A 15,771-nucleotide genomic window follows, 5' to 3' on the forward strand; every position below is an offset into this window, starting at 1 on the left:
GGCAATGAACCAGGACTCCTGCCAGGCCCAGATGGTTCTGATCCAGGGTGGTCCCGTGGTCTCCTCCCTTCCTGCTCATAGTCCCCAGGTACTTGGCTCAAATCCTGCTTTTCTGGGGCAGCCCTGAAGTAGTTACTTCTGCCCAGCAAGCCTGATTGTAGTTTTTCAGCTTCAGCCATTCCTGTTATTCCCCAAAATGAATAGTCTTTCCAGGTAATAGACAAGCAGGGAATAACACACACACATACACTTTAATACCCATAGTTCCTGTGCACTTTGTATGGTTTCCTGGTTACACATTTAGAGCTGGCAGATGCTGAGGCCTTTCCCACCCATCTATTCTTAAGGAAAGGAAAGGAAAATGGGAACTGTCTCATCTGGGCTGAGAACTCCCACATCTACCCCATTGTACAGATGAGGAAACTGAAACTCAGACAAAAGTAACCTGCACAGAGTTACACAGTAAGGAGAATGGAAGTACTGACTTCCATTTAGACTTCTATGTATCCTGAAAATTTTTTCTTCAGATATCCTGGGTGAGTATATATATAAAAAAAAAAGCATTTTTTAAAAATGAACTTATCTTTTTTGATTGCTGAGTGGAATATAGAGAAACCAAACAAAATGTTAAGAAAAAGTCAAAACTAGCAAGTTGACCATAGATCTGAGACATACAGCAAAGGAGGGGAGGGGAAAATGGAGGGACAAACACAAGAGAATATGGTGATGGTTCATAGGTGATATGGTGGTGGGAGAACCATGGGGGCTACAATGATATGAGAAAAAAACTATGAAATAAGGAAGCTTGGTTTCTCTCACTGAAACTGCAGGAGGGAGTCTTGGAGCCTCATTGGAAGTCAAGGGTCAGGTCTGTAGTCCCTCCACCTTGAAGGCCTTTGCAGATAGAGTGAGGGCAGCTTGGGAGCTGTTCACTCCATGGCAACACTTAGACCCAGAAATGGAGTCCTTGGTTTCAACGGTCATTTACACTTATGGGGAATTTCAGAGGATTGATTGATCACCCCAGCCCCAATCACTACTGTATTTAAATGTGGAAATTGCTTTTGATATCTTCTCAATCCCAACATTTGTGCTTTGGAGAAGAAATGTAGAATGCTCATAAATCAGGGAAAAGATGATGGCTCCTGGCCCAGTCTTCCCAGGCCAGAACCAGGGTTGGGTGCCTGTGCTGGGAGATAGCCTGTGGCGGGCTTGTCCAACAAGAGATGGCAGCCTTTCTCTGCTCCCGGAATGCATGCAGTCTCAGGATCGCTGTGGCTCGAACCGGTGAATGAACGGAAGCACAGAGCTACTGGGCCCTGGGCAAAGACAACTGTCATCATCTCTTATCTGGCTCCAGAACACAGCTCTTTGCAAGGTGAGAAGGCCTAGACTATTACAAACCTGTAGTAACCCTGGATCCCGTAGCCAGTATGTAAACCTTTAGGAAATCTGCAGGGGAGTTAGGGAAACCTGCTTGTTGCTTCATCTCTAAAATCAATCCGACTATAGGGCACAATTTAGATATTGGGGTAATTAATTCATTTATCTTGCGGCTCTAGAAAAAATGGCAAGGGACTGCCCTTGGCCACAGCTCTGTGAATTTACAAAATGCAAGTTATCAGCTCCCACGGCCCTGCCAGACGTGTGCACAGATGTGTCTACAGAGCTGCATGGAGGCTGCTGCTCCACCCTGGAGCAGGACTGGTGGATGGGTGCTCACTGTAAGGCCCCCCTCTTACCCCCAGGAGGCTTGGGGAGTCAGTTGGGCACACATCCTTACAGAAGTCGTGGTGCTTTAGCGAGGGGGTTGGTAGTATAAACGTGCTGACAGCCAACAGGTTGGGGGGTCATATCATATTCATTACACGTGTAGGGCTGGCATTCCACATGGCCACCTGAGTTAACCCTCACTCCGCAGGTTGGTCTGACTTTGGGGGGAGAAAGAGTAGGTGACTTCCCAAGAGCAAACCACTGTTAAGTGTCAGTGCAGGGTGCTGTGCTCAAGTCTTTTGTTGGTCAGTTATGTCAGGGCAGAAACTGCATCCCCAAACCTCCAGGCTGACGCCAAAGGCTCTGCGTGTCATCCTCAGCGTTGCCTGTGGAGAAAGCACTTCCCCTTTATGAACAGGAAGACTGGCTGAGAGGGCCAAAAGTGGCATTTGCTTAATAGCTCTGCGCAGGCCTCTTACCTATAGTTTGTACAGATCGGCTTGTCTCAAAAGTAGCAGCTAATTTCAGTTAGACCTATTATGTAACTCATTTGTGCGCTTTGCCTGCAGCGTCCCAAACTCCCACCCACTGTGCATCAGGCTCTGGCAATGCTTTGCTGAGAAATGCTGGGTTTGGGGGAGGGTTGTTACATGCACTGGACACAAAACAACACACACTGCTGATGAACTTGGGAGAGACTCAAAGTAAAACCCAGGACTGGTCAGAGGATCCACTCCGTAGATACGTGCCTGTGGGACCAGGTTCTCCTCTAGGTCCCCAGGCTGCTGCACCTTTATATTTTGATTTCTGTCACTTGTGAGTTGGAGGGGGTGGCAGGGATGGCATTTTCCTGTATTGCTCTGGGGAAACTGAACTGGCCCATCTGCAGATGTTGTTCTCAGGTGTAGTCAGGAATTCCAAGATGGTCCTTGGATACTGGGAGGTTTGCTTACACCAGGGAGCCATGTGATAAACTGAGTTATATCAGATCTTGTTTTCAGCCCCATGAGAAAGCGTTCATCACCATGTCCATTTCACAGCTGAGACAGCGGTGTCACGGTCAGATGCCCCACCCTCTCAGTCTGATGCCCCACCCTGCTGGCTAGCTGCTCCCCACACTCCCTGGATGTCAGTAGTTACTGTTTTGACTTTGTAGTTAGCTTTCCCTAATCAGCCCTTGGGACTTTTTAGTGTTCTTAGAACTGAACAAAAATGTTTGACGTCAGCTAGGTTTGAACTCCTTCCTGCTGACGTGGAGTCCCCTCATGATACACAGGTGAAGGCCTGGCTTGCTCAGTGTCATCTTGCATGCCAAGCTTTGTGGCCTCCTGCACATTGAGGCTGTCACTGATGTGAAAACACTGTGGGGCTATTGTTGATTGGAATCTGGGACGCTTGTGCAGGCTCAAAAATTTGAGCGGGTTTCCTAGCTAGTAGTCGTCTTACAGGGTTCAAAAAAGGACAATCAAACAAGGAAGGAAATCTAAGTTGGAAGGATACTGCTGGAGAAGAATGAGCTGATTTCCATAGAAAAGTTTATTTAATGTATTAACATTTGTCTGTGACCTTCAGCAGAGCCCATGTGTCCTTGGGGAGTAACCTGGCTTAGCTGTTTCATCTTTAACGTGTTTTCTGGGAACTTCATGGGGCAGTCATGCTCCACTGTCACCGAGATGGGGCATTTGCCAAGGTTATCCTCAGCTCCCATGGCCTGTGAGAGCAGAATCTCATTGACAACACAACAGAATTTGTTGATCAGATCATGGGCTAGTGCAGATAGGTATTCCTCCTCCAGGTGGTTATTCGGAGACCCAGGCTTCTATTTTTTGGAACCACCATCTCTGGAGACAGAGAAAGAGAGAAAAGGAGAGAGAGAAGAGGAGAGGGAGAGAGGATAGGAGAGGCAGAAGGTTGCTTATGTGTGATTTCTCAGGGGGCAGGGAGGGAAATCTGTCATCTGCCTACCTTCCACTCACAAGGAAATGCAGTCCCAATAAGTTATTAGTTACATTTATAGTAAGTCTGCTAAGTAGCAGATGAGCTGGAGTGGTCTGTGGAGAGTTGGAAGGAAATTGTCACTTTGGGATCAGCCATAAAACAAAGCTGCAGAAGGCAGGTTGGAGGTTTCATAACCCATATGGGCCAAGGGATAAATGTGCAGTGGGTGTTTATGAATGCTTGCCAGTGCAGGAGTGAATGACTTTGCATAACCTGTATTCTTCAATGTGGCTACATCTATAGTCTTTAATATGTTAATGTGGCAGGATCATCTTTCTTGACCCTTCCAGAAAAAAAATAACCTGTCATTCTTGGGCGTATATCGGATCCTTTATAGATTCCAACAATCCATGTGTTCACTACTGATTTCCCTATCAGAATGAACTCCTTGAAGCAGGTCTGTTTCAATTGTCTTCATAACTCCACCCCCTTCCACTGCCTGACATGGGATGTGGGGTAAGTGATTTTCTGATGTGTTTAGAGATGTAATGTTTTCAAATTGGAAGTTTAAGCACCCAGACACATCACCTGAAAATGAAGCTGTTGGTTCTGTGCTACCATATTTAAGCAATGATGAATAGGATACAGCATGAGGTAGTGGGAAAAGGGGGGTTTGGGATCTAGACAACCTGGGTTAGAACCTGCTTCTGCCACTTGTATTCTTGGTAGGGATCCTTGGAGGTATAAATAAAAGGAAATGCTCTCTGGAAAATGCAGGGGCAGCCTGCCAAGGTGGCAGTGCTTGGTACCGGAGGTGTGCAGTAGGGAAGACTAGCCATCTGCCAGGCCTGCAGTGGAGAGCTTGTATTGAGTAGGAGAGCTTAATGAGTCTCATCAAGGAGGAACCTGTGGTCGTTGATGAGTAACAAAAACAATGAGAACCTGGATATTCTGTTTTATAAAATTGGAGTGAAAGTATAACACTAGTATCTTGACCAGTAGTTTTTTGCAGAACACATGCATACCTATGATGGAGCTGAATTCATTCATTAGGCACAGTAAGAGATTAACAATGGGAAATTTGAACAATATGCTGGAAAAAGTTGTGTGAGTGTGGCCTCTGTTGATCTCCAAAAATCTTACTGTGTTTTCAGAGCATGGCTGACCCAGAGCATGGCTGAAACCACAGATGGACAGGGTGCTTCTGATTTGGCAAAGTTGGGGATATCTAAGTGACAAAATGTTGCCAAAGACTTGACTGTCTGCTCCATTCTTCCAACAACAAAATGGATTTGTAACATTTTTACAAGTTAGTGTAGGGTACCATGCTTATTATCCCAGTGCCTACAATGTCACAAGTATAAAGAAAGCTTTCACTGGTTGATTCATTCATTAGATAAATATTTGCTACATGAATACTTGCTCCTTTACTCCAGACTTAGCCCCACCACTGTGTCCAGGCCTTGTTACTATGACCTATTTTCTACATTCCTAGCTGTTCTGGAAATACTATGTGGACAACCTTAAGTTTATCAAAGTGCCTCTTATGATACAAGTTCCAGAGCTAAACAGGATACCCCATGTCTAATCGAGTGACCCACCATGATCAGGCCTTGTGATAACCATCCACTGAAAAGAAAAATCCTGTTGTTCTGGAAGGTCAGTGCTCAGAGCTGTCATAGCTTCAGTTTCCTTCAAATGCATACTTAAATGTAGGACTATTAAGAAGCAGGGGTACAGGTTTACCATTTTTGTGGGATGTTTTTGTTGCTTTGTCAGCCCTGGGCATGGCCTCTGACTCTGGGCCTATGCCAAAGGCCAGGTGAGCGAGGAACCCAGCCAGCTACTTGAAGCACATGACATCAGACATTTCCTGAGGTGGAAAGGAAGCCTCTTTGCTAGAAAGCAGGGAGGAGTTGGCTCTCAGGGATTAGAGTCAGTGAGCTTTAAACTCCTTGGCTAAGGGCCAGTCCTCAGACAAGCAGCTTTCATATGGACTGCAAACATTTTAGATACAAAGTCTCAGTCTCCTGGTTTACATGTTGCTATCACAGCCTTTTTTTGGGAGGAAGGGACAGCTTTTAGAAAAAAGAAAAAAAAAACCTGACATTTAAAAAACAATTTTCTAATTTTAAAATGGGGTGAGGGGGACAATATTATCTTTGTAGTGGGGGAATTGTGAACCCTGAATTAGATTGTCCAAAAATGATGTTGCCATCTAGTTCTTCCCTTAAGTTAAATAGAACTATGTAATGATGTGAGGTGATGAATATATTGGTGTCTACTAATAAATTGCTAAAGGAGACCCCCAATGGTAGTTTCGTAGCTAACTTCAGGAGGTCACTTTTGCAGCCAATGAGTTGGATCTCAACAGCACTCAAAGTCAGACATTTTCCAATTCCAAACTCCAGCGCTTTCCCTGCAGAGGCGCGATTATGACCAGCATGTGCGAATGCCAGTGTTCACACAGAGCACAGCTCAGGTGCTAATGCTACAGCAGCCCTACGTTAATAACAGAGGCTCTCGCAGCCTCCCCCCTGAATGCACAAATCTGAGTCCTGGAGTGGAAATTAAGCTGGTTCGAATGTCCTTACGGTACATGAAGGGGCAAGTGCAAGTGTGGAGTTCCTGTGGGTGAGTCGTCATATCTGATTCTCCTTGTATCTGAAAAAAATCGGAGCTATTAGTAGGTCATCCTACAGTTTATTAACCAAAACTCAGGAGAGAGAAGTTCCAAGTCAATGTTTCTTTCCGCCGGAAGCTCAACAATTTCATGGCGCCAGGGAGCAGAGTGCCGGCTGAGACCCCTGAAGGAATGTTCTAGTAAAGTGCTCTAGTGTGACCTCTGTGCAGTCTAAACGCTGCATACTTCTTTTCTTTTGGGAAAACTGATCTGTACTATTTGATCCCTACTGTGAAGGGGTGCTCAAGAAAACCATGAAATATTTATGAGGTGCTTTAAATTTCAGAGGCCGCGATGTTCCAGTGCATGAACATCGGAGACGCGTCCCAGCCTCCCGTGCTGCAGACCAGCTCTCCAAGGCTGCGCTTTACTCCTGACCGGCCCACTTGTGTGAATCTGAGAATGTCACACATGCATTTGCCACCTCTCTTTAACCAGGTGTGTTCCTGAGAATGGAGTGATACATTATTAACCAAGAAGGGGCGTGAGGGGTGGGTGTGAGAAAAGGTGTCAGGCAACAGGGAGGCGTGAGAAGAGGAAGGGAGGTGAGTAGGAACTGACAGTCCCCCTGGAGCCCAAGCTGTCAGCCTGCAGGACATGGCCATCCTCTGCATCCACCCTGCCAGTTGAAACTGAGACTCACTGGCCAGGTCATGCAGAGAACCATGCCAAGGTGTTCTCAGTGACAGGAGATGGTGGGGTGCAGGGCTGTTCACTTGGCACCCTTCACCTGCACTGAGGTCATCGTAGAACATTCATCCACTCCTATGTGCATTGCTTCACAAAGACCATCCATGGGAATGGAGGGGAGCCAGGGAGGTGGGGGCAGAGATCCTACACAGAGCCCCCCACCCCACCCCAGTGCACACAAGAGGGCATACCACAGCCACAGTGAAGCAGCCGGCTTGTATTTACGTTCGACTCAAAATGTCTTCCTTTTTCTAGCCCTTCCATCGCCTCTCCCTGCTCAGGAAGTGACACAAAGTAGCAGGCCATCGGGGTCCACTTTGACAGCATTCATGTCACACTACACAGCCATGTACTGTAATCATACAAAATCCAAAGAATGGAGACATTTGACAACATCACCCCTCCCCCAAGGTAGCTAAATCATCGTCCTCGCATGCTGCAGTTCCTTGTCAGAACGTCCCCAACTCCCAGCTCTTTGGGGGAAGGAAAGTGCGTTTTCACAGCCTATAGTTCTCAAAGAAATAGCGTCTACGTGTGTGCAGATCAACAGAAAAGGAACACAAAATTCCGAGACTGCTTAGGTCTCCAGCCTGTCTGAACCAGACAGACTGGGCTTGTCAGAAAAGGACAGGAGGTGCAGTTAGTCCACAGGGGCCGAGGAGGAAACGCTGAAAGTTAATAAGAAAACCATCAAGAACTAGAACACTGAAGACTTAAGTACTTTTTCTACTCTACTGTGAAGCTGAATTACAGCTTTGCGTATTTGGAAAAGAAATGTGGTTGATCGCCAGGTGAAGCCCTTCTCTCCTCCCCACTCCTGCTCCAGTAGCTCAAGATCAGGGTACAGCCAGTGCTGGCTCCGTCTCCGTGAAGTAGCATCGCTGTCTCTTCACGTGTGGCCTGGGCTTTTTCATAACATGAGGTATAATTCGACACTAACAATGCCTGTTCCTTTCTGGGCCATGGGCTGGATCAACCATATGGGCAGAAAAACAATTCCACTTTCTGATAAGATCACACACATACAAAAGCATTGCACTTAAAAGCAACAATAGTCAACTCAGCCCAACCTGCCCAGGGTTGAGGGGACGCTTCAGGGGGGCGCTCCCTACCCTCTGCAGAGCGCCTACACCAGTCTGCTGTTCAGTTGAATTTGGTCCATGATTAGATGTCCAGAAGACACTGTAGGCTCTTTAAGGCTAAGTCTTCCCGGTGCTTCTATGAGAAAGATTATCACCACCGTGGCCACGTACTGCAAAGCAGGGGCTCTTTTAGCAAAAGGGCTAGCAGAGCCCCTCCCCCCAAAAAAAACTCTGGAAGCAAGGGAGGATGGTTGCACATCGTGTCCTGTGAATGAGAGAGACAGACAGTCAGCTCCCTGGGAGAACAAGGCCACAGCAATAGCTCTGTGGTGGGAATTCCAGTGCTCAAGACTTCCTCCTGCTCCAGCCCACTCCCCATCTGCACGTGGGTGTCTGTGCGTCCTTCCCTGTGCAGTTGCTCCTTCTGTGGCCTGAATAGTTTTGCCTAGACCTGCGAATCTGCCTTTCACTATTTGCACTTTCTGACTGTCTCAGTGGAAGCCAACGTCCAGGGCTCATTCATGCCATCTGCCTTTCTCTTTTACAATGCAGCCCTGTCCTGCCCCTCCCCTGTCCGTTGTCTCCCTACCTCAGTATATCCAGACACATTCCAAGCTGACTTAACCTACCAACTCTGAGGACCTGACTTTGAGTGTGCTCATGTAGTGGATGCCATCAAGGCATTTCTAGACTCTACTATCCTGACACTGTTAAGGCTGTTTGTCTACTCCAGTTCATGTGGATTTTGAAACCCCTTGGCAAGGGTGCACCTTGCCATCAGTAAAATATCCCCACAGAATAGCTAGAGAAATACCTTGACATTGCAGGTGTAGATCCAATACCAGAATTTTAGGCTCCGTTCTCACTCCCTACCTAGTGCCCTGAAGCCCTAGGCCTGCCAGCGTGTCTCCTCTTGCAATGAGGAGGTCCGACCTCTGGGGTCGGAGTCAACACAGGTGCTGCTGCCCCCTGGCATGCTAATCCATCACCACCACCCTGCATTCTCGGGGTGGTGCCCATGGCAAGTGTGAGGTACTTACCGTTGCGACCCTGGGCTAGGACTTGCTGACGTTCTCGTAGATGACATCACTGATGCAGAACTGCTGCTTCTTCTTCATCCACATCAGCTGCACACACTGATGGATGAAGATGTACTGCTCCTGGGGCCCAAGACAGACACTGTTCAGAGGCGGACCTGTGTGTACCAATCTGTAACATTTAATACTATGGCAGAATTCAATACTGTGATGTGATGTCCAAGAAAAGTTTTCATTATGAGATAATTTTATAAGCTCCAATAGTTATAACATTTTGACTGACAATAGAAGATAGACCATCACTACTGAGTGCTAGAGGCAGTGAATATTCAATCAGTAAATCATGGAGCCATTTTGAAAAGTGCAATACATCCCCTTATAATACACCTAAATAAATTCCAGAAAATTTAATAAGCCATAAAATAGAGATAAATACAAACTCCTCTTTGATTACACTAAGGAAGGACTTTGTATATGGGAAAGCAATGGAATAAGTTACAGAGAAAGACGTAGCATATGTGTTCTCCCACGTGGCAGAAAAACAAATGAACAAATCAGTGGTCACGGGGGTGGGAGGGGGAGGGAGTTGGTGAGGAAAATGGGCAGAAGGGATCAGTTATCTGGTGAAGAATGGAACTGACTTTAGGTGATGAGCATAACATCATCTATTCAGTTGTTTCTACGTAAGTCTATAGGCCTGAAACCCTGTATAATGTTATGAACCAGCATTACTTCCATTGTTCATAAAAAGGAATCCAAACTACCATTCAAGTAAAAATAAAAGATGAACCATAAACTGAAGAAAAATACTTTCTAGGATTATGGCTCAGTGTTGACACCTTGTTTAAAATTCTTCCAAATCAGTATAATGAAATTGACAAAATACATTGATCAGTAGACCAGATATTCCTGAAGGCAGGGAATATTTTTTTTTTTTTTAAATCTATGAACACTATTCAAGGATGATCCGGGTTTCTTGAAACTCTCGTTTTTATCTGTTCATGGAAGTAATAATAAAATAGTAATAAATGGTGTTGTGGACACAGTTAATAAAAAATTTCAAAAGTATCCAGTGTCATGTTCTATAAAATTAAACAAAGGTGTATCTATAATGACACATTATTCAGACTTTAAAACGAGAGTTACAGAGGCACAGGCAATGTGGGATTACACACATAGCAAAAATAAGTGAAAAATGTGAATGTAGAATTTAGCCTGTGTATCTGCATCTGAGCACAATCGTGTCAAAGTTAGACTCCCATGAAGGCCGAGATGAGAGACGTCACAATATCGAGGAGCAGTCTTTGTACCATGTTGTCAAGGTAATTTCATAACCTTTCTCCTTATTGTCTAGAGTTTATAAGCTCTGCCTTTAGAAATAACTTTTAAATGAGAACACGTCCAAATAATCATAGGATTTTAAGGATCCTTTTGTATGACTTTATACAAAGCATATGTTTACGACTTCATACCTCACTGGGTTGAAGTTCAACCTAACATCTATTTTTCAACATTTGGGGAAAATACCTTCCCTTGTTGTGTATGTAGCACATCAGTAACTGGGTGTTCTGCTTAGTAACCATCAGGACACTGCTTCTGCTGTGTCAAGCACAGAGCATAGCAAGGCCAGAGACACATTGGTTTTCCAGCCCCTAACTACTCAGTAACTCACACAGGAAAAGTAAGTAAAAGACTTGACAGACTTGTTCCTGAGAGCCCCTGGGAAGTCTAAGCTGCAGACCAGAGGACTAAGTGCTGAAAACAAACCCTAAGAGGAAAATCAAACAAAACATTTGATAAAAATAGCAGAGAACCCGAGAGCCCTGAATGCCATCTATTCTCTGATGTTGCAAAAACATTTATCCAGATGCTCTCTTTCCATCGAATGTCCACACACAGCAGTCAGGAACCTGGTCGTTCCCTTTTACAGCTGCAAAACTGGAACTTTGTGGTGGCGTGAGCTGTGCAGTGAGCGTGCCCAGCAGTCCCCACATGTCTGGCTAACAACCCTCCTCTCTCTACCCCTTGAGCCCACAGGGTGCGTCTGGTCAGGTGAGAAAGGAGAGGGGTTGTGTCCAAACAGCCCACACACCAGGTGCAAGGACCTCGAGTGTGCACTTCCCTCATGTGTGAGGGGGTGGGTTCTGGAGTCACAGTGATGGGGGGGTCTAGAGAAGGAGGAGCTTGGACACCAGCCCAGGGGAAATCTGGTCCAAGGACACAGGACTTATATAGACATACAGGAATCAGCTGGAGCATTGCTTTGGCCTCTTGAAAACCTTTAGTGTCAAAGGTTAATGAAGCCGAAAAAAATGCTTTTTATCCTGCTTTTAATGACCAGCAGTGAGAGAGAAGGCAGCAGACTGGGGGGGGGGGTGTTGAGGAGACAGGTCAGCAAAGTCCTCACATTCAAGACACGGGTTCAGCTATAAAGAGGACAGGAAGGGAGGACAAGCAGAGCTAAAGGGACAAGATGTTCCATTTACAAAACCAACAAATAACTAACTTGAACTACAGAACGTCCACTACAAAGTGCGGCGGAGGTAACTCAAGAGTGAAGTTGGAAATGGTTGAGAAAAATAAGTAACTTGTGACCTCCGCCTCCTCAACTGACCGAGTTTTCCCATGCGAGTTGAGGGAAGGGCTAGCCTGCTTGAGACTCTGGAGAGGCAACCTAAAGGGCACCACAGAGACGCTAAGCTAGCAGAACGTGGGGTAGGACAGTTGGGGAGAAAAAGCATTTTCTTGGCTTTGCAGAGAGCTGCGTGGTTGCTGCTCAAGTTGTGTGTGATTCCCACATGTTAGGAAAGAGAATGGTGCTGGCAACTGGATGGAGGGTCTGCCATGGGAAGGTAGTTTTTAAAAAGGGATTAAGATTCTGTAGTTGGGAAAGGCAAGAGCAAGCAGGCTATAATCAAAGTCTGTAAAGTTATAAAAGGTATAAATTAAGTCAATGGGGCAAACAATTCATCCAATCCAAAATATTTAACTAAGGCGTGGCCCTTTGAAGCTTGGGGATTAATTTACATAATAGTTTTAATCACATATTAGGATGTAAATTTATGGAAGTGAAAGCCAAAAATAGGGACCTATTCGTAAAGCAGTTTAATGACTAAGTAGTGGGCTTCTCTGGGAAACCAAGACATGCGTGATAACGAGGTAATGTTCACGTCCCACAGCAGAAACCAGAAGGCAGCAGAACTGGGGTGTGAACAGGCCCAGGGAAATGAGGAAACAAATATATGACTTGTTTCCTAATCACCGATGAGACATCTGAATGTGAATCGATGGCCTTTTCCAAACTGTATGATGCTGCTGTGGCTCAGAATAAACCCAGTGAAAGCACAGTGTGAAGCCTTGGTCAGGTGGGGGTGGGGGAGTGAAAAGCAGGAAAGGTGGGAAAAGCAGAAACTCCAATGTCAAAAGCAGGCAGCACCGACCGCCGCTTTTTGAGTTCTACTGACATCTAGTGGTGGGTGATGGGAAGAGCAGGAAGACCAGAGCCCTTTTTAATCTCTTGGAGATTAGGAAGAGGTCAGCCAGGTGGAATTCTAGCCACCAGCTTCCGCCCATGCACACGCCTTAGGAAAAGGATGATTGTTCACCTGATGCTAAGAAGTCTCAAGTGTGGCTGGGTGACTAGGATTATACACCGGCTATTGTGCTTAGGTCTGGGGCTGTCCAGGTGCACTTCTGCACCAGGAGGAGGAGGGAGAAGCTGGCATGACCTGGGGTTGCCTCTCCAGCCTGAGGACATCTCAAGGCTTTCAGGGAGAAGGGGAGGAAGAGGGAACAGGACATGTCTAGAGATTGCTGGGGATGCTCTTCTGTTGTGCCAATAATCTCTGCTGGATAGGGGGCAGGAAATCCTTAAAGTCATAAGGGCGATGAAGCATAAATCTGACCCATGAGCATCATCAAGAATGAATTGGGTCCTCAGATAATCCATGAGTTTCCCATCCTCTGTTCCTTCCATAGACTGTCACCTCAGATATCCCCAGTAGAGCAAACCTATCCATCACAACCTATGTGAAACATTTTCTTCAATGGACCTTTCTTTGACATCCCCAGGTAGATGGACATGCTTTCTCCTAGACTGCACTGGGGGTGCCTGACTCCCCAATCTTTTAGAATAAGGAATGCAGCTAATTTATCTTTGTCAGTTCATATTGTTTTAGCTCAGAAAATTCTAAGAAGTGCCTTTTGACTGAATCAGGCGCATTAGTCAGTAAATAAAATGGATTGAGACAGAATCACATGAAGGACAAACTAATGATAGGCGTATTAAATCTAGCATTTCAAATTTAAATTTAGCCCCATCAGTTCCCAGCCTCCATTGGTGGATTGACCAAGGCAGACTGTTGCCTTCCCTGAACTCCGTCTGTTCAAAGAGGTTTTCTTCTGTTACAGACACACCCATGTGCCCTGGATTGCTAAAGGGCACATGGTGCCCATGGAAGAGTACACCTAAGTGGATTTCTAAATGCGAATACCTGCTTCTTTTATATGCCTTGAAACAGTCTGAACATGCACAGTAAGAAACTTGGAACAGCAAAGGCAAAACACATTTTGAGAAGATTGTTTCGAAGCCTGACACTGAATGACAGGACAAATTAAAAACCACCTACTGATCACGCGCCTACCTCTGTCTGTACCATCGACATCCGGTAGGACCGCATTTCCGACACCAGCCCCAAGATGTCCACAAACTCATGATCCCGAATGTGCTGTAGGAGCCGGTCCAGTGCGATGAAGGTCCCCGTGCGCCCCACCCCGGCGCTGCGAGAGAGCACAGACAGCTGTCACTCAGCAGCCCAGGAACCCCTGAGTGGGGGCCGGCCGTGAAATCACCAGTGACACCATTAAGGGCACAGAAGACCAAATTCCAGTGGCATTTTCCACTCACCTGTTTTTTTAAACAGGTGCAGCTGGTTTCACTGTGTGTCACTTTATTGCACTTCATGGATATTGTGCTGCTTACACATTCGAGGTTTCTGAAAACCCTCACGTATCTGGCCTGTGCTCACTTTGTTTTAGCAGTAAAATATTTTTACCTAAGGTATATCCATGTTTTCTTGGAGCCATAATGCTGTTGCTGACTTTAGACCATGGTAGAATATAAACATAACTTTTATATATGCTGGGCAATGGAAAAATATGTGTGTCTCACTTTATTGCTGCCTTTAAAAGATCTCTGGGTGACTAAAGCAGGCCCAGAATCTATCAGAGGCAGATGTGCTCTTCCGCAGATCTGGGGTGCTGAATAGATCATAGGGTTGAAGACCCTCCACAAACAGCCACGGCCCCGGGGCTGCGGTTGGGAAGTGGGTGTGAGGCCTTAAGGCCAAGCTGCTCACAAAACAGGGACCTGCTTCCATGTCTCAGCTGCCTGAGGGCAGGGCCCCTCCCCAGCAAGCTCACTCAGGAATATTGACTTTCCTCAGGAAGAGAGCAGTCAAGGAGGGGAGGCCAGCATGCAGACTCTCCCCAGGGACTATCAGAACTGTGACACTGGAAGAAACACCAACCATGGCCGCACACAGCTGCAGCTCGGAGACGCTGCTGCTTTGCTTTCTCACTGCCACAGGGATTTACCTTCTCAGATAAAACACTCTCACTCTAGGGGAACACCTGTAAAGTCATGCCCACAGTGTGCCTGCCACTCGCTCTGAAGGGACTTCACCAGTTTGACCCCATACACGAGCAGCTTTATCCTCTACTCTTGAAAGACCCATCCTGAGAGCAGATAATTCCATCTGCCAGCCCAGGTTTTACCTGTGACTGCCTAGGGTCTGCTGACAGCAAGGATAGGCCCTAACCAGAAATTTGGTGGCTTAGGAAGCACTTTTCTTTCCAGGGAGAGACCTACTCGCCTGCCACTCCCCCAACACAAACATACGCCAAGGCACCATCTCTTGGCCTACATGCCTTGGCTTAGGCTGCCGTGGGGTTGCCAGTGCCTCCTGCCACATCCTTAACTGGCTTTTGCCTCTGAGACACAGGAGGGGCATACTTCATATCCTCTGCTCTTTTGAGGTTGCATAACAATTTTAAAACAGTAATAGGTCACACTGGTGGATTCTGATGGGGCCCCGTTCACTTGGTAGGAAGGAAAGCTTAAATTCAAAGATAACTCCCCATAAGGAATTAGAGACTGTTGTGAAGGACACAGTCAATAGGTTCATTCTAATGAGCTAAATATGTGCAATTTTCTGTTTCCTTCCTTTTACCGCTACTTACATACTTATGGACTATGCTTAGCTATCATCACTCTGCCTTCCATTTTGCCCAGTTACACAGCGCTCAGCATCCTAGGGCAGGCGAGGGTCATGCTGAAGGACATGGCCTTTAGGGACTGTGTGTCTGGGCTTAAACCTAACTTCTCCAACTTCTAGTTGCATGAACTTGTATGAATTCCTTCCTAGTTCTCCATTTTTCTCATCTGAAAATCGGAATAATACCTGTCTTACAGGCTACAAGATATAAAATAACCATATAATAGTTAGACCTTGTATGTTATAAAACATCAGTTAATCATGAATTCTAAAATCATAATTCACTGGGCCTCCCCTGATGGTGCAGCTGTTGAGCGCTGGGCTGTGAAGCTGCCCGCAGCCTCTGCAGCGTT

The 15,771-nt window shown here is 46.1% G+C and overlaps 1 protein-coding gene across 2 annotated transcripts in view; it reads right to left on the bottom strand.

The window, feature by feature from the left end:
* Positions 1-9,161: 9,161 nt before the first annotated feature.
* PTPRO (protein tyrosine phosphatase receptor type O) overlaps positions 9,162-15,771 on the bottom strand; it is a gene marked incomplete at both ends in the record, with an annotated part of 223,204 nt that continues 216,594 nt past the window's right edge. For both annotated transcript variants that reach the window (XM_084255654.1, XM_084255653.1), the window contains 2 exons: positions 9,162-9,266; positions 13,787-13,922. In XM_084255654.1, the coding sequence (XP_084111780.1) occupies positions 9,162-9,266; positions 13,787-13,922 (241 nt within the window). The remainder of the gene's footprint in view (positions 9,267-13,786; positions 13,923-15,771) is intronic.

Source organism: Talpa europaea, assembly GCF_964194135.1.
Source record: "Talpa europaea genome assembly, chromosome: 15".
NCBI classification, from domain to species: Eukaryota; Metazoa; Chordata; class Mammalia; order Eulipotyphla; family Talpidae; genus Talpa; species Talpa europaea.